At 41.2% G+C, this 20,073-nt stretch overlaps 1 protein-coding gene across 2 annotated transcripts in view; it reads right to left on the bottom strand.

Annotated features, from left to right (window-relative positions):
• Positions 1-20,073, bottom strand: part of OVCH2 (ovochymase 2) — a 919,743-nt gene that overhangs the window by 223,414 nt on the left and 676,256 nt on the right. For both annotated transcript variants that reach the window (XM_069223557.1, XM_069223556.1), the window contains exon 15: positions 18,013-18,084. In XM_069223557.1, coding sequence (XP_069079658.1) covers positions 18,013-18,084 — 72 coding nt within the window. The remainder of the gene's footprint in view (positions 1-18,012; positions 18,085-20,073) is intronic.

Raw genomic sequence — 20,073 nt, forward strand, 5'->3', positions numbered from 1 at the left:
TGAAGGCAGAACCTGCCTGTTCAACTGAGACTTGAATAAAGTCATTTAAAGGATCTTTTACAGACTCATCATCCTCATTAGTATCATGTGTTAGAGGAGAACTATCAATCTCCATGATATGTAATTTATGGAGAGCAGCAACACAATACATAAAACAGGCAAAAAAGGGGTTAAATGAGCAACAGGGAAAGAGGAAGGATGAAGTCCAGCTTTGGGTGGTGACAAAGGGTGTATCGTGTGAAGGGACAAGGTGGGGATGGAGGAGGGCAGGACCGATCCTTCAAGCATGCAGAGACTTGTGAAACTGCCGAGAGGAATGGAAGGCACCAGTATTATCCTACCAAATGCGATGCCAACAAGAAAACAGAAAACCTGGAAAGCTATAAATAATCAGCACAGTGGAGGACAGTTTGGAGAATCTAAGATTTTATGGAATTCACTTTTCCTGAGGGAAGATGTAAGGTGGCTGAGATCGAGTTTTCAAGGAAACCTAATAACTCTGTCTGTTGAGAAGGAATTAGAAGAGATTTTTCTGGATTGATTATAAAACCGAGGTCTGAGAACAGAGAACAAGTTAGTTGAATTTGAGGCTGTAGAGATGGAAGGTTTTGGTTCATGAGTAGGATGTCGTCTAGATAGATGATCAACCTGAATCCTTTGCTCTGAGGAAGGCAACCACCGGTTTCATGAGCTTTGTAAAGTTCCATGGAGGGGAGGAAAGACCGAAAGGGAAAGAGGAAAAGTGAAACATTGGATTTATCCATTCAAATTGTAAGTACTTCCTTAAGCCTGGATGTTTGGGGACAGTAAGATACATGTCTTGCAGAGCCAAACAAATCATCCAGTCGTTTTGGAGTAGAGAGTCTCTGAGATGGATAATGGTCTCCATCTTGAAAATGTCAGTAAATAACGAAATGATTGAAGTGTTTTAGACTGATGACTGGTCTGTTTTTTTATTTTTATTTTGTACAAAAAAAACAGAGCTGAGTAAACCGGAACGATTGAGATGACAAGGAGCAATTGCTTGTTTTTGAAGAAGACCCTGAATTTCCATTGAAATGAGATGGGGCATTTATGTCGTGAACTGAGGACGATGAGGAAAAGACAACCGAAAAGGTTCTGAATAAATTTCTATAGCATAACCTTACACAGTGTTTAACACCTATTGGTCTGAAGTTGTTGAACGCCATTTTGGGAGACAAAATAGAAGAAGTCCTCCTACAGGAAAAAGGCCAGAAGGGAGAATGGCCTGTTTGTGTGGAATATCTGGAAGTTGTATTTATTTGGTTCATTGGTTCATTAGTTATTGTAGCCTCAGCCGGCAATGCGGTTCCTGCCTCTGGCGGCCTCAGTGGAAACCTGGTTGGAAAACATCTTCTTTAAAGACTGCTGGGCCTTGTCAAGAGAGGCAAAAATGGCTACGTACTTGCCGAGCTCCGTTATGAAGGTGTCACCAAAGAGAAGGCCTTCAGCTTTGATTCCTGAATCAACCACAGCTAGGTTTTATAGTTTTGAGTCTAATTTTAGAAGTAGACCCTTTCTGTACTTGTGGGTAAGGGCCAAATTGGCATTGCCAAGTAAGCAAAAGGCACGTTGGACCCACAAAGACAGTTTCTCTGGATTGATTGGAGTTTCTTGAAGTTTGGATGCTTTGGCTAGGTCAAAAATGCAGGTTAACGATCCAACTATATGCTACAATTTATCATGACATGTGTACCATGCTTTGTCGACCCCTTTATGGGGATCTTTTCCGAATTTGGAGAAGACGGTTAGGAGGGAAGGATCTATGGATAGGGTAGAAGTGATTTTTAAAGGAAGAGATGGGCGTGGACACTCTGACTTAAGTTTGGCTCTAATCAGTTTGTGCGTAACCTGGATCAGACATCCCACAAGGTCTGCAGGTGGATACTCTGTGGAATTAGGGTGATGGATATTATTAGGTTCGAACATTGAAACCCCTTACAAATCTGTGACCAAAGTAGGTTTTGAGACCTCTTGCGGATTTTAGGTTTCTTTGTGGGGGGTGGGGCAAAGAGGTACTCATTTTCGTTATTGAGTTTACCATTGTCTGAATCCACATCACCCATGTCATCATCAGTATGAAATTATTATGGATGAGGAAATATGTTTTGTTTTTGCCTTACATTTTAGATATGATTTAGTTTGAATATTCCCCTCCTTTAACGGAGGCCTGTGAGGAGCCGCATCCTCTGTCTTGTGTGAAGGATATTCACTAACCTATAGCACCACTTTATGGGATTATTATAAGGTAATAGACGCTTTCTGCTATCCCCTGCAGAATTGGCCAAAAAGGTCTTGGAAACAGAATGTTCGAAATTCTTAGTTAACTTATCCATGAAGGCAGAACCTGCCTGTTCAACTGAGACTTGAATAAAGTCATTTAAAGGATCTTTTACAGACTCATCATCCTCATTAGTATCATGTGTTAGAGGAGAACTATCAATCTCCATGATATGTAATTTATGGAGAGCAGCAACACAATACATAAAAAATGCAAAAAAGGGGTTAAATGAGCAACAGGGAAAGAGGAAGGATGAAGCTCCAGCTTTGGGTGGTGACAAAGGGTGTATCGTGTGAAGGGACAAGGTGGGGATGGAGGAGGGCAGGACCGATCCTTCAAGCATGCAGAGACTTGTGAAACTGCCGAGAGGAATGGAAGGCACCAGCATTATCCTACCAAATGCGATGCCAACAGGAAAACAGAAAACCTGGAAAGCTATAAATAATCAGCAAAGTGGAGGACAGTTTGGAGAATCTAAGATTTTATGGACTTCACTTTTCCTGAGGGAAGATGTAAGGTGGCTGAGATCGAGTTTTCAAGGAAACCTAATAACTCTGTCTGTTGAGAAGGAATTAGAAGAGATTTTTCTGGATTGATTATAAAACCGAGGTCTGAGAACAGAGAACAAGTTAGTTGAATTTGAGACTGTAGAGATGGAAGGTTTTGGTTCATGAGTAGGATGTCGTCTAGATAGATGATCAACCTGAATCCTTTGCTCTGAGGAAGGCAACCACCGGTTTCATGAGCTTTGTAAAGTTCCATGGAGGGGAGGAAAGACCGAAAGGGAAAGAGGAAAAGTGAAACATTTGATTTATCCATTCGAATTGTAAGTACTTCCTTAAGCCTGGATGTATGGGGACAGTAAGATACATGTCTTGCAGAGCCAAAAAAATCATCCAGTCGTTTTGGAGTAGAGAGTCTCTGAGATGGATAATGGTCTCCATCTTGAAAATGTCAGTAAATAACGAAATGATTGAAGTGTTTTAGACTGATGACTGGTCTGTTTTTTTATTTTGTAAAAAAAATACAGAGCTGAGTAAACCTGAACGATTGAGATGACAAGGAGCAATTGCTTGTTTTTGAAGAAGAGCCCGAATTTCCATTGAAATGAGATGGGGCATTTATGTCGTGAACTGAGGACGATGAGGAAAAGACAACCGAAAAGGTTCTGAATAAATTTCTATAGCATAACCTTACACGGTGTTTAACACCTATGGGTCTGAAGTTGTTGAACGCCATTTTGGGAGAAAAAATAGAAGTCCTCCTACAGGAAAAAAGGCCAGAAGGGAGAATGGCCTGTTTGTGTGGAATATGTGGAAGTTGTATTTATTTGGTTCATTGGTTCATTAGTTATTGTAGCCTCAGCCGGCAATGCGGTTCCTGCCTCTGGCGGCCTCAGTGGAAACCTGGTTGGAAAACATCTTCTTTAAAGACTGCTGGGCCTTGTCAAGAGAGGCAAACATGGCTACGTACTTGCCGAGCTCCGTTATGAAGGTGTCACCAAAGAGAAGGCCTTCAGCTTTGATTCCTGAATCAACCACAGCTAGGTCTTATAGTTTTGAGTCTAATTTTAGAAGACCCTTTCTGTACTTGTGGGTAAGGGCCGAATTGGCATTGCCAAGTAAGCAAAAGGCACGTTGGACCCACAAAGACAGTTTCTCTGGATTGATTGGAGTTTCTTGAAGTTTGGATGCTTTGGCTAGGTCAAAAATGCAGGTTAACGATCCAACTATGTCCTACAATTTATCATGACATGTGTACCATGCTTTGTCGACCCCTTTATGGGGATCTTTTCCGAATTTGGAGAATACGGTTAGGAGGGAAGGATCTATGGATAGGGTAGAAGTGATTTTTGAGGGAAGAGATGGGCATGGACACTCTGACTTAAGTTTGGCTCTAATCTGTTTGTGCGTAACCTGGATCAGACATCCCACAAGGTCTGCAGGTAGATACTCTGTGGAATTAGGGTGATGGATATTATTAGGTTCGAACATTGGAACCCCTTACATATCTGTGACCAAAGTAGGTTTTGAGACCTCTTGCAGATTTTAGGTTTCTTTGTGGGGGGTGGGGCAAAGAGGTCATCATTTTCGTTATTGAGTTTACCATTGTCTGAATCCACATCACCCATGTCATCATCAGTATGAAATTATTATGGATGAGGAAGTATGTTTTGTTTTTGCCTTACATTTTAGAGATGATTTAGTTTGAATATTCCCCTCATTTAACAGAGGCCTGTGAGGAGCCGCATCCTCTGTCTTGTGTGAAGGATATTCACTAACCTATAGCACCACTTTATGGGATTATTATTAGGTAATAGACGCTTTCTGCTATCCCCCACAGAATGGGCCAAAATCGTCTTAGAAACAGAATGTTCTAAATTCTTAGTTAACTTATCCATGAAGGCAGAACCTGCCTGTTCAACTGAGACTTGAATAAAGTCATTTAAAGGATCTTTTACAGACTCATCATCCTCATTAGTATCATGTGTTAGAGGAGAACTATCAATCTCCATGATATGTAATTTATGGAGAGCAGCAACACAATACATAAAACAGGCAAAAAAGGGGTTAAATGAGCAACAGGGAAAGAGGAAGGATGAAGCTCCAGCTTTGGGTGGTGACAAAGGGTGTATCGTGTGAAGGGACAAGGTGGGGATGGAGGAGGGCAGGACCGATCCTTCAAGCATGCAGAGACTTGTGAAACTGCCGAGAGGAATGGAAGGCACCAGTATTATCCTACCAAATGCGATGCCAACAGGAAAACAGAAAACCTGGAAAGCTATAAATAATCAGCACAGTGGAGGACAGTTTGGAGAATCTAAGATTTTATGGACTTCACTTTTCCTGAGGGAAGATGTAAGGTGGCTGAGATCGAGTTTTCAAGGAAACCTAATAACTCTGTCTGTTGAGAAGGAATTAGACAAGATTTTTCTGGATTGATTATAAAACCGAGGTCTGAGAACAGAGAACAAGTTAGTTGAATTTGAGACTGTAGAGATGGAAGGTTTTGGTTCATGAGTAGGATGTCGTCTAGATAGATGATCAACCTGAATCCTTTGCTCTGAGGAAGGCAACCACCGGTTTCATGAGCTTTGTAAAGTTCCATGGAGGGGAGGAAAGACAGAAAGGGAAAGAGGAAAAGTGAAACATTTGATTTATCCATTCAAATTGTAAGTACTTCCTTCAGCCTGGATGTATGGGGACAGTAAGATACATGTCTTGCAGAGCCAAACAAATCATCAAGTCGTTTTGGAGTAGAGAGTCTCTGAGATGGATAATGGTCTCCATCTTGAAAATGTCAGTAAATAACGAAATGATTGAAATGTTTTAGACTGATGACTGGTCTGTTTTTTTATTTTTATTTTGTACAAAAAATACAGAGCTGAGTAAACCTGAACGATTGAGATGACAAGGAGAAATTGCTTGTTTTTGAAGAAGAGCCTGAGTTTCCATTGAAATGAGATGGGGCATTTATGTCGTGAACTGAGGACGATGAGGAAAAGACAACCGAAAAGGTTCTGAATAAATTTCTATAGCATAACCTTACACAGTGTTTAACACCTATGGGTCTGAAGTTGTTGATCGCCATTTTGGGAGAAAAAATAGAAGTCCTCCTCCAGGAAAAAGGCCAGAAGGGAGAATGGCCTGTTTGTGTGGAATATCTGGAAGTTGTATTTATTTGGTTCATTGGTTCATTAGTTATTGTAGCCTCAGCCGGCAATGCGGTTCCTGCCTCTGGCAGCCTCAGTGGAAACCTGGTTGGAAAACATCTTCTTTAAAGACTGCTGGGCCTTGTCAAGAGAGGCAAACATGGCTACGTACTTGCCGAGCTCCGTTATGAAGGTGTCACCAAAGAGAAGGCCTTCAGCTTTGATTCCTGGATCAACCACAGCTAGGTTTTATAGTTTTGGGTCTAATTTTAGAAGAAGACCCTTTCTGCACTTGTGGGTAAGGGCCGAATTGGCATTGCCAAGTAAGCAAAAGGCAAGTTGGACCCACAAAGACAGTTTCTCTGGATTGATTGGAGTTTCTTGAAGTTTGGATGCTTTGGCTAGGTCAAAAATGCACGTTAACGATCCAACTATGTCCTACAATTTATCATGACATGTGTACCATGCTTTGTCGACCCCTTTATGGGGATCTTTTCCGAATTTGGAGAAGACGGTTAGGAGGGAAGGATCTATGGATAGGGTAGAAGTGATTTTTGAGGGAAGAGATGGGCGTGGACAATCTGACTTAAGTTTGGCTCTAATCTGTTTGTGCGTAACCTGGATCAGACATCCCACAAGGTCTGCAGGTAGATACTCTGTGGAATTAGGGTGATGGATATTATTAGGTTCGAACATTGGAACCCCTTACAAATCTGTGACCAAAGTAGGTTTTGAGACCTCTTGCGGATTTTAGGTTTCTTTGTGGGGGGTGGGGCAAAGAGGTCATTATTTTCGTTATTGAGTTTACCATTGTCTGAATCCACATCACCCATGTCATCATCAGTATCAAATTATTATGGATGAGGAAATATGTTTTGTTTTTGCCTTACATTTTAGAGATGATTTAGTTTGAATATTCCCCTCATTTAACGGAGGCCTGTGAGGAGCCGCATCCTCTGTCTTGTGTGAAGGATATTCACTAACCTATAGCACCACTTTATGGGATTATTATTAGGTAATAGACACTTTCTGCTATCCCCCACAGAATGGGCCAAAATCGTCTGATAAACAGAATGTTCTAAATTCTTAGTTAACTTATCCATGAAGGCAGAACCTGCCTGTTTAACTGAGACTTGAATAAAGTCATTTAAAGGATCTTTTACAGACTCATCATCCTCATTAGTATCATGTGTTAGAGGAGAACTATCAATCTCCATGATATGTAATTTATGGAGAGCAGCAACACAATACATAAAACAGGCAAAAAAGGGGTTAAATGAGCAACAGGGAAAGAGGAAGGATGAAGCTCCAGCTTTGGGTGGTGACAAAGGGTGTATCGTGTGAAGGGACAAGGTGGGGATGGAGGAGGGCAGGACCGATCCTTCAAGCATGCAGAGACTTGTGAAACTGCCGAGAGGAATGGAAGGCACCAGTATTATCCTACCAAATGCGATGGCAACAGGAAAACAGAAAACCTGGAAAGCTATAAATAATCAGCACAGTGGAGGACAGTTTGGAGAATCTAAGATTTTATGGACTTCACTTTTCCTGAGGGAAGATGTAAGGTGGCTGAGATCGAGTTTTCAAGGAAACCTAATAACTCTGTCTGTTGAGAAGGAATTAGAAGAGATTTTTCTGGATTGATTATAAAACCGAGGTCTGAGAACAGAGAACAAGTTAGTTGAATTTGAGACTGTAGAGATGGAAGGTTTTGGTTCATGAGTAGGATGTCGTCTAGATAGATGATCAACCTGAATCCTTTGCTCTGAGGAAGGCAACCACCGGTTTCATGAGCTTTGTAAAGTTCCATGGAGGGGAGGAAAGACCGAAAGGGAAAGAGGAAAAGTGAAACATTTGATTTATCCATTCGAATTGTAAGTACTTCCTTAAGCCTGGATGTATGGGGACAGTAAGATACATGTCTTGCAGAGCCAAACAAATCATCCAGTCGTTTTGGAGTAGAGAGTCTCTGAGATGGATAATGGTCTCCATCTTGAAAATGTCAGTAAATAACGAAATGATTGAAGTGTTTTAGACTGATGACTGGTCTGTTTTTTTATTTTGTAAAAAAAATACAGAGCTGAGTAAACCTGAACGATTGAGATGACAAGGAGCAATTGCTTGTTTTTGAAGAAGAGCCTGAATTTCCATTGAAATGAGATGGGGCATTTATGTCGTGAACTGAGGACGATGAGGAAAAGACAACCGAAAAGGTTCTGAATAAATTTCTATAGCATAACCTTACACGGTGTTTAACACCTATGGGTCTGAAGTTGTTGAACGCCATTTTGGGAGAAAAAATAGAAGTCCTCCTACAGGAAAAAAGGCCAGAAGGGAGAATGGCCTGTTTGTGTGGAATATGTGGAAGTTGTATTTATTTGGTTCATTGGTTCATTAGTTATTGTAGCCTCAGCCGGCAATGCGGTTCCTGCCTCTGGCGGCCTCAGTGGAAACCTGGTTGGAAAACATCTTCTTTAAAGACTGCTGGGCCTTGTCAAGAGAGGCAAACATGGCTACGTACTTGCCGAGCTCCGTTATGAAGGTGTCACCAAAGAGAAGGCCTTCAGCTTTGATTCCTGAATCAACCACAGCTAGGTTTTATAGTTTTGAGTCTAATTTTAGAAGACCCTTTCTGTACTTGTGGGTAAGGGCCGAATTGGCATTGCCAAGTAAGCAAAAGGCACGTTGGACCCACAAAGACAGTTTCTCTGGATTGATTGGAGTTTCTTGAAGTTTGGATGCTTTGGCTAGGTCAAAAATGCAGGTTAACGATCCAACTATGTCCTACAATTTATCATGACATGTGTACCATGCTTTGTCGACCCCTTTATGGGGATCTTTTCCGAATTTGGAGAATACGGTTAGGAGGGAAGGATCTATGGATAGGGTAGAAGTGATTTTTGAGGGAAGAGATGGGCATGGACACTCTGACTTAAGTTTGGCTCTAATCTGTTTGTGCGTAACCTGGATCAGACATCCCACAAGGTCTGCAGGTAGATACTCTGTGGAATTAGGGTGATGGATATTATTAGGTTCGAACATTGGAACCCCTTACATATCTGTGACCAAAGTAGGTTTTGAGACCTCTTGCGGATTTTAGGTTTCTTTGTGGGGGGTGGGGCAAAGAGGTCATCATTTTCGTTATTGAGTTTACCATTGTCTGAATCCACATCACCCATGTCATCATCAGTATGAAATTATTATGGATGAGGAAGTATGTTTTGTTTTTGCCTTACATTTTAGAGATGATTTAGTTTGAATATTCCCCTCATTTAACAGAGGCCTGTGAGGAGCCGCATCCTCTGTCTTGTGTGAAGGATATTCACTAACCTATAGCACCACTTTATGGGATTATTATTAGGTAATAGACGCTTTCTGCTATCCCCCACAGAATGGGCCAAAATCGTCTTAGAAACAGAATGTTCTAAATTCTTAGTTAACTTATCCATGAAGGCAGAACCTGCCTGTTCAACTGAGACTTGAATAAAGTCATTTAAAGGATCTTTTACAGACTCATCATCCTCATTAGTATCATGTGTTAGAGGAGAACTATCAATCTCCATGATATGTAATTTATGGAGAGCAGCAACACAATACATAAAACAGGCAAAAAAGGGGTTAAATGAGCAACAGGGAAAGAGGAAGGATGAAGCTCCAGCTTTGGGTGGTGACAAAGGGTGTATCGTGTGAAGGGACAAGGTGGGGATGGAGGAGGGCAGGACCGATCCTTCAAGCATGCAGAGACTTGTGAAACTGCCGAGAGGAATGGAAGGCACCAGTATTATCCTACCAAATGCGATGCCAACAGGAAAACAGAAAACCTGGAAAGCTATAAATAATCAGCACAGTGGAGGACAGTTTGGAGAATCTAAGATTTTATGGACTTCACTTTTCCTGAGGGAAGATGTAAGGTGGCTGAGATCGAGTTTTCAAGGAAACCTAATAACTCTGTCTGTTGAGAAGGAATTAGACAAGATTTTTCTGGATTGATTATAAAACCGAGGTCTGAGAACAGAGAACAAGTTAGTTGAATTTGAGACTGTAGAGATGGAAGGTTTTGGTTCATGAGTAGGATGTCGTCTAGATAGATGATCAACCTGAATCCTTTGCTCTGAGGAAGGCAACCACCGGTTTCATGAGCTTTGTAAAGTTCCATGGAGGGGAGGAAAGACAGAAAGGGAAAGAGGAAAAGTGAAACATTTGATTTATCCATTCAAATTGTAAGTACTTCCTTCAGCCTGGATGTATGGGGACAGTAAGATACATGTCTTGCAGAGCCAAACAAATCATCAAGTCGTTTTGGAGTAGAGAGTCTCTGAGATGGATAATGGTCTCCATCTTGAAAATGTCAGTAAATAACGAAATGATTGAAGTGTTTTAGACTGATGACTGGTCTGTTTTTTTATTTTTATTTTGTACAAAAAATACAGAGCTGAGTAAACCTGAACGATTGAGATGACAAGGAGAAATTGCTTGTTTTTGAAGAAGAGCCTGAGTTTCCATTGAAATGAGATGGGGCATTTATGTCGTGAACTGAGGACGATGAGGAAAAGACAACCGAAAAGGTTCTGAATAAATTTCTATAGCATAACCTTACACAGTGTTTAACACCTATGGGTCTGAAGTTGTTGATCGCCATTTTGGGAGAAAAAATAGAAGTCCTCCTCCAGGAAAAAGGCCAGAAGGGAGAATGGCCTGTTTGTGTGGAATATCTGGAAGTTGTATTTATTTGGTTCATTGGTTCATTAGTTATTGTAGCCTCAGCCGGCAATGCGGTTCCTGCCTCTGGCAGCCTCAGTGGAAACCTGGTTGGAAAACATCTTCTTTAAAGACTGCTGGGCCTTGTCAAGAGAGGCAAACATGGCTACGTACTTGCCGAGCTCCGTTATGAAGGTGTCACCAAAGAGAAGGCCTTCAGCTTTGATTCCTGGATCAACCACAGCTAGGTTTTATAGTTTTGGGTCTAATTTTAGAAGAAGACCCTTTCTGCACTTGTGGGTAAGGGCCGAATTGGCATTGCCAAGTAAGCAAAAGGCAAGTTGGACCCACAAAGACAGTTTCTCTGGATTGATTGGAGTTTCTTGAAGTTTGGATGCTTTGGCTAGGTCAAAAATGCACGTTAACGATCCAACTATGTCCTACAATTTATCATGACATGTGTACCATGCTTTGTCGACCCCTTTATGGGGATCTTTTCCGAATTTGGAGAAGACGGTTAGGAGGGAAGGATCTATGGATAGGGTAGAAGTGATTTTTGAGGGAAGAGATGGGCGTGGACAATCTGACTTAAGTTTGGCTCTAATCTGTTTGTGCGTAACCTGGATCAGACATCCCACAAGGTCTGCAGGTAGATACTCTGTGGAATTAGGGTGATGGATATTATTAGGTTCGAACATTGGAACCCCTTACAAATCTGTGACCAAAGTAGGTTTTGAGACCTCTTGCGGATTTTAGGTTTCTTTGTGGGGGGTGGGGCAAAGAGGTCATTATTTTCGTTATTGAGTTTACCATTGTCTGAATCCACATCACCCATGTCATCATCAGTATCAAATTATTATGGATGAGGAAATATGTTTTGTTTTTGCCTTACATTTTAGAGATGATTTAGTTTGAATATTCCCCTCATTTAACGGAGGCCTGTGAGGAGCCGCATCCTCTGTCTTGTGTGAAGGATATTCACTAACCTATAGCACCACTTTATGGGATTATTATTAGGTAATAGACACTTTCTGCTATCCCCCACAGAATGGGCCAAAATCGTCTGATAAACAGAATGTTCTAAATTCTTAGTTAACTTATCCATGAAGGCAGAACCTGCCTGTTTAACTGAGACTTGAATAAAGTCATTTAAAGGATCTTTTACAGACTAATCATCCTCATTAGTATCATGTGTTAGAGGAGAACTATCAATCTCCATGATATGTAATTTATGGAGAGCAGCAACACAATACATAAAACAGGCAAAAAAGGGGTTAAATGAGCAACAGGGAAAGAGGAAGGATGAAGCTCCAGCTTTGGGTGGTGACAAAGGGTGTATCGTGTGAAGGGACAAGGTGGGGATGGAGGAGGGCAGGACCGATCCTTCAAGCATGCAGAGACTTGTGAAACTGCCGAGAGGAATGGAAGGCACCAGTATTATCCTACCAAATGCGATGGCAACAGGAAAACAGAAAACCTGGAAAGCTATAAATAATCAGCACAGTGGAGGACAGTTTGGAGAATCTAAGATTTTATGGACTTCACTTTTCCTGAGGGAAGATGTAAGGTTGCTGAGATCGAGTTTTCAAGGAAACCTAATAACTCTGTCTGTTGAGAAGGAATTAGAAGAGATTTTTCTGGATTGATTATAAAACCGAGGTCTGAGAACAGAGAACAAGTTAGTTGAATTTGAGACTGTAGAGATGGAAGGTTTTGGTTCATGAGTAGGATGTCGTCTAGATAGATGATCAACCTGAATCCTTTGCTCTGAGGAAGGCAACCACCGGTTTCATGAGCTTTTTAAGTTCCATGGAGGGGAGGAAAGACCGAAAGGCAAAGAGGAAAAGTGAAACATTTGATTTATCCATTCGAATTGTAAGTACATCCTTAAGCCTGGATGTATGGGGACAGTAAGATACATGTCTTGCAGAGCCAAACAAATCATCCAGTCGTTTTGGAGTAGAAAGTCTCTGAGATGGATAATGGTCTCCATCTTGAAAATGTCAGTAAATAACGAAATGATTGAAGTGTTTTAGACTGATGACTGGTCTGTTTTTTTATTTTTATTTTGTACAAAAAATACAGAGCTGAGTAAATCTGAACGATTGAGATGACAAGGAGCAATTGCTTGTTTTTGAAGAAGAGCCTGAATTTCCATTGAAATGAGATGGGGCATTTATGTCGTGAACTGAGGACGATGAGGAAAAGACAACCGAAAAGGTTCTGAATAAATTTCTATAGCGTAACCTTACACGGTGTTTAACACCTATGGGTCTGAAGTTGTTGAACGCCATTTTGGGAGAAAAAATAGAAGTCCTCCTACAGGAAAACGGGCAAAAGGGAGAATGGCCTGTTTGTGTGGAATATCTGGAAGTTGTATTTATTTGGTTCATTGATTCATTAGTTATTGTAGCCTCAGCCGGCAATGCGGTTCCTGCCTCTGGCGGCCTCAGTGGAAACCTGGTTGGAAAACATCTTCTTTAAAGACTGCTGGGCCTTGTCAAGAGAGGCAAACATGGCTACGTACTTGCCGAGCTCCGTTATGAAGGTGTCACCAAAGAGAAGGCCTTCAGCTTTGATTCCTGGATGAACCACAGCTAGGTTTTATAGTTTTGAGTCTAATTTTAGAAGAAGACACTTTCTGCACTTGTGGGTAAGGGCCGAATTGGCATTGCCAAGTAAGCAAAAGGCACGTTGGACCCACAAAGACAGTTTCTCTGGATTGATTGGAGTTTCTTGAAGTTTGGATGCTTTGGCTAGGTCAAAAATGCAGGTTAACGATCCAACTATGTCCTACAATTTATCATGACATGTGTACCATGCTTTGTCGACCCCTTTATGGGGATCTTTTCCGAATTTGGAGAAGACGGTTAGGAGGGAAGGATCTATGGATAGGGTAGAAGTGATTTTTGAGGGAAGAGATGGGCGTGGACACTCTGACTTAAGTTTGGCTCTAATCTGTTTGTGCGTAACCTGGATCAGACATCCCACAAGGTCTGCAGGTAGATACTCTGTGGAATTAGGGTGATGGATATTATTAGGTTCGAACATTGGAACCCCTTACAAATCTGTGACCAAAGTAGGTTTTGAGACCTCTTGCGGATTTTAGGTTTCTTTGTGGGGGGTGGGGCAAAGAGGTCATCATTTTCGTTATTGAGTTTACCATTGTCTGAATCCACATCACCCATGTCATCATCAGTATGAAATTATTATGGATGAGGAAGTATGTTTTGTTTTTGCCTTACATTTTAGAGATGATTTAGTTTGAATATTCCCCTCCTTTAACGGAGACCTGTGAGGAGCCGCATCCTCTGTCTTGTGTGAAGGATATTCAGCAACCTATAGCACCACTTTATGGGATTATTATTAGGTAATAGACGCTTTCTGCTATCCCCCACAGAATTGGCCAAAATCGTCTTGGAAACAGAATGTTCTAAATTCTTAGTTAACTTATCCATGAAGGCAGAACCTGCCTGTTCAACTGAGACTTGAATAAAGTCATTTAAAGGATCTTTTACAGACTCATCATCCTCATTAGTATCTTGTGTTAGAGGAGAACTATCAATCTCCATGATATGTAATTTATGGAGAGCAGCAACACAATATATAAAAAAGGCAAAAAAGGGGTTAAATGAGCAACAGGGAAAGAGGAAGGATGAAGCTCCAGCTTTGGGTGGTGACAAAGGGTGTATCGTGTGAAGGGACAAGGTGGGGATGGAGGAGGGCAGGACCGATCCTTCAAGCATGCAGAGACTTGTGAAACTGCCGAGAGGAATGGAAGGCACCAGTATTATCCTACCAAATGCGATGCCAACAGGAAAACAGAAAACCTGGAAAGCTATAAATAATCAGCACAGTGGAGGACAGTTTGGAGAATCTAAGATTTTATGGACTTCACTTTTCCTGAGGGAAGATGTAAGGTGGCTGAGATCGAGTTTTCAAGGAAACCTAATAACTCTGTCTGTTGAGAAGGAATTAGAAGAGATTTTTCTGGATTGAATTTAAAACCGAGGTCTGAGAACAGAGAACAAGTTAGTTGAATTTGAGAGTGTAGAGATGGAAGGTTTTGGTTCATGAGTAGGATGTTGTCTAGATAGATGATCAACCTGAATCCTTTGCTCTGAGGAAGGCAACCACCGGTTTCATGAGCTTTGTAAAGTTCCATGGAGGGGAGGAAAGACCGAAAGGGAAAGAGGAAAAGTGAAACATTTGATTTATCCATTCGAATTGTAAGTACTTCCTTAAGCCTGGATGTATGGGGACAGTAAGATACATGTCTTGCAGAGCCAAACAAATCATCCAGTCGTTTTGGAGTAGAGAGTCTCTGAGATGGATAATGGTCTCCATCTTGAAAATGTCAGTAAATAACGAAATGATTGAAGTGTTTTAGACTGATGACTGGTCTGTTTTTTTATTTTTATTTTGTAAAAAAAATACAGAGCTGAGTAAACCTGAACGATTGAGATGACAAGGAGCAATTGCTTGTTTTTGAAGAAGAGCCTGAATTTCCATTGAAATGAGATGGGGCATTTATTTTGTGAACTGAGGACGATGAGGAAAAGACAACCGAAAAGGTTCTGAATAAATTTCTATAGCATAACCTTACACAGTGTTTAACACCTAAGGGTCTGAAGTTGTTGAACGCCATTTTGGGAGAAAAAATAGAAGAAGTCCTCCTACAGGAAAAAGGCCAGAAGGGAGAATGGCCTGTTTGTGTGGAATATCTGGAAGTTGTATTTATTTGGTTCATTGGTTCATTAGTTATTGTAGCCTCAGCCGGCAATGCGGTTCCTGCCTCTGGCGGCCTCAGTGGAAACCTGGTTGGAAAACATCTTCTTTAAAGACTGCTGGGCCTTGTCAAGAGAGGCAAACATGGCTACGTACTTGCCGAGCTCCGTTATGAAGGTGTCACCAAAGAGAAGGCCTTCAGCTTTGATTCCTGGATCAACCACAGCTAGGTTTTATAGTTTTGAGTCTAATTTTAGAAGAAGACCCTTTCTGCACTTGTGGGTAAGGGCCGAATTGGCATTGCCAAGTAAGCAAAAGGCACGTTGGACCCACAAAGACAGTTTCTCTGGATTGATTGGAGTTTCTTGAAGTTTGGATGCTTTGGCTAGGTCAAAAATGCAGGTTAACGATCCAACTATGTCCTACAATTTATCATGACATGTGTACCATGGTTTGTCGACCCCTTTATGGGGATCTTTTCCGAATTTGGAGAAGACGGTTAGGAGGGAAGGATCTATGGATAGGATAGAAGTGATTTTTGAGGGAAGAGATGGGCGTGGACACTCTGACTTAAGTTTGGCTCTAATCTGTTTGTGCGTAACCTGGATCAGACATCCCACAAGGTCTGCAGGTAGATACTCTGTGGAATTAGGGTGATGGATATTATTAGGTTCGAACATTGGAACCCCTTACAAATCTGTGACCAAAGTAGGTTTTGAGACCTCTTGCGGATTTTAGGTTTCTTTGTGGGGGGTGGGGCAAAGAGGTCATCATTTTCGTTATTGAGTTTACCATTGTCTGAATCCACATCACCCATGTCATCATCAGTATCAAATTATTATGGATGAGGAAATATGTTTTGTTTTTGCCTTACATTTTAGAGATGATTTAGTTTAAATATTCCCCTCCTTTAACGGAGGCCTTTGAGGAGCCGCATCCTCTGTCTTGTGTGAAGGATATTCACTAACCTATAGCACCACTTTATGGGATTATTATTAGGTAATAGACGCTTTCTGCTATCCCCCACAGAATTGGCCAAAATCGTCTTGGAAACAGAATGTTCTAAATTCTTAGTTAACTTATCCATGAACGCAGAACCTGCCTGTTCAACTGAGACTTGAATAAAGTCATTTTAAGGATCTTTTACAGACTCATCATCCTCATTAGTATCATGTGTTAGAGGAGAACTATCAATCTCCATGATATGTAATTTATGGAGAGCAGCAACACAATAAATACATAAAACAGGCAAAAAAGGGGTTAAATGAGCAACAGGGAAAGAGGAAGGATGAAGCTCCAGCTTTGGGTGGTGACAAAGGGTGTATCGTGTGAAGGGACAGGTGGGGATGGAGGAGGGCAGGACCGATCCTTCAAGCATGCAGAGACTTGTGAAACTGCTGAGAGGAATGGAAGGCACCAGTATTATCCTACCAAAAGCGATGCCAACAAGAAAACAGAAAACCTGGAAAGCTATAAATAATTAGCACAGTGGAGGTGTCTGGCACGCTGAGAAAGAAAATGCAAGAAGCTGGTGAGGTAAGACGACGATTAATAAAATGGATACCACAGTCTGAGGAGAACGTCGGAGACAGAGCAGGAGGGACGCATCTCTCGAGGGTAGTGCAGCAACATGTCGACTAGCGGAATATGTTAACACCATTAAAGTGCATTAAAGAAAGGATGAGGTAATACATTAAAGCGACAATAAAGGTATATTGTACAATGGTATAATATTAAAGTAAGACACTTATCTTGACTGCGAGCAGGAAGAAAAGAAGGCTATTCACAGTCAAGTTAAGTGTTATAGGGTTCGTATGTCTGTGATTGCTGTATTACTTTTGAGTACATTTTTGTTCCCATTGGCTATGTAACCTTCGCCTCATGGGATTTGTAGTTTACTTTGATGTCTTGACTCCTGCTATTAAAAATCCGGCAGGAAAAGAAAGCATTACAGGAGTCTCCGGTCTTGATATAAAATTAGCTATAGCGAGGTTGTCTTCAGTCAGGTGGCTTAGATTTATTCAGTCACAGCATTCAGAGATCATGGTATGTTTTGACTCAAAGCTCATTTACCCACATGCACTGCTCTGGAGCATTCAGTTACAAATGAAGGCATCAGACATTGAAAAACTAGATACATCTTATAGCATTTATTGCTGGACCCGTCAATAGATGTATTCAAATACACCCTAGTTGAATTTAGTACACTTAAATACAAATGTTATACTAGTAATCATATTTGGCATACTTTTGCCTTTCATTGATTAAGATCAAATGTACAATTTGAAGTCACACTGAATTTCCAGAACTATTACCCGTGCAGCGAGTACTGACCAATGTCAGTACATCGCCGTCCAAGCATTTTGTAACAAGGCATAACTCCAGCTACTAATTTTGAATGTTATCTTCAAAAATCATATCTGTGATTTCTCAGGGATTCATCCACTTTGACCAAACAATCCACCGAAACGTAATTTGTTTTGCCAGCTCCAGATTACAAGCCTATCTTTAAAAAAAGCAAAGATGGGAGTTTCTTGAGATGCACTTAACGCACTAATATTTGCTAAGAATGGATATTTTTGTGGTGTAATTTTATGCATCATTTCTAAAAAGAGAGATTCTACAAACTTACCAAAATTCATCCGTACATGTTGTCTCTCTTGCAGGGGCTCTGCGATCTTTAAAGGTATAGGCAGGTTAAGATCTATAGAAAAACAAGTACCACAGTAAGTATGCAGTAACAGCTTCTCTGTTTTCACGATTAAATTCATATGGGCACTTAGTGTTGATTGATCTTCAAATCTTTTCCACTGTTGCCAAACACCTTTACTCTCTATTTATTATTGTTTTGTGGGAGGGAGAAAAAACAGAAGCAACGTGCATCTTTCACACAGATTTAGCAATTAGACATCTTCTCCAAGGAAAACATTTTTCAGCCTTCATAATGCATTTATGTTGTGGGTGATTCAGGTTGATAAAGGATCCAGTTGAAGTGAACTTGGGGTGCCATTTAAGTTGTCATTACAAGCGGCTTACTATTTCACCTGTTTCCCTCTAACTCTCCAGAATTACTGATTCCAGAAATCCCGTTAGCGCTGTGTGGGGGCTTTACCAAATTCTTCATGGCCATGTGGTATTTTACATTTATTTCCGGGCATTTTCCCCAGTCAGAAAGCCAGAGACACCGTTCCTATAAACAGGGAAAGTCTCTTGATGAAATACCCCAGCCTTGATGGTGCGTAACTCACGTTACCGGTGCCATGTGGCATCTAATGTTAATGGTCCCATCGAAATTTTCAAGCAAGCTGTAGTTAGGGCCTTAGAGGAGTGACTGAGCGGGGCATGCATATAATGTGCGCAAATGACTGGAAGCAGTATGGCAGTAGTAGTCATTGTATTACAAATCTTTTTCATGCCTCTAGCTGACGAAGCCTGTTGAGGAGAACCGTAGGTCCTTGGGATCTGCAGGAATGTAGAGCACTGCTGATGTTTTCCAGCATGCAGGCCACAGGTGCCAAACCAAGTGCATAGAGGCATTGTGCTGCTCTGCTCCCAGAGGACAGCAGGTGCTGGAGCATAGAACTCAAAGAGTATCTTCAGGCAGAAAGCTCCAGAGCTGCGAGTATCCCTAAAGGTCCTGAATCCTGGCTCGAGAGATTGAGTTGTGTGTCACAAGCCACACAGGACAGACCTTCTATCACTTGAAACTGAAATTAATTCGAAGTAGGGAGTCATACGCAATGGTGTAAGACCCAGACCTGTTTAAGTCTACAGCTCAGCTATGGACCTGCGTGTCTGCATATAGAAACCTTTAGATATAAACATTGGCAAATGGAATGTGAGTAGATTAGTTAGTAGCTGAGCACCTAATGGGGTGATCTGGCATCAATTGTAGAGGGTTGTATGGTGGCACAACAGCAGGGGAACAAACAGAAAATGCACTGTAGTTCGACCAGCACTAATTTTCATTGAAACTTTGTCTCCTATCTCGTGTTTATCAATCACTAGGTGACTACGATACCAGATGTACCCTTTTAAGGATGCCATGCCAATATGTGTCTCTGTGATAAAAGCATCAATGAAAAGCAAAGGGGAACAATTAGTGTCCAAATTTGTCAGGTTTCCTAAAGCCATTGCAAGAGGGTTGCCCAATTTCTGCTCCCATTTTTCCCATAAAAGACGTCTATGTCCAGCACAGTGATTTATCTCTCAAATTATTTTTTTGCATGTTTAAAGAAATCCAATAAATTCACAGTAGGGTGATCCTCTCACTCCAGGTAAATAGAGACAATCTAGTCCTGAACCTTACACCTACAATTCATTGATTTCAGGTGTGTTGGTCAAGTTACTGCAAAGAAAGCAAAACAAAACTACAAAACCCAGAATGCATTAGGCTATTTTACAAAAGTCAAGGAATGAAAAGAGGGTTCTTAATGACCTAGGGAAGGTGGTCACTCTACTTCACAATATGAGCCTTTGTTGTGTTTATATCGTTGCCAGGCTTAGGCTGATTTTTAAATACTTCCCATGTAACTTGACCAAGTACAAACTGGGATTTGAATTCCAAATGTCCCCAAAGAACCACAAGCCCTTGTGAGGCATAAAGTTCATAGATACAGATACCCCTATCCCCCAGTACTCAAGAGTGGCTACACTGGTAAAAAAAAAAGTTGACAAGACTCTATGGAAGAAG

This window comes from Pleurodeles waltl, chromosome 3_1, assembly GCF_031143425.1.
Source record: "Pleurodeles waltl isolate 20211129_DDA chromosome 3_1, aPleWal1.hap1.20221129, whole genome shotgun sequence".
Classification (NCBI taxonomy): Eukaryota; Metazoa; Chordata; class Amphibia; order Caudata; family Salamandridae; genus Pleurodeles; species Pleurodeles waltl.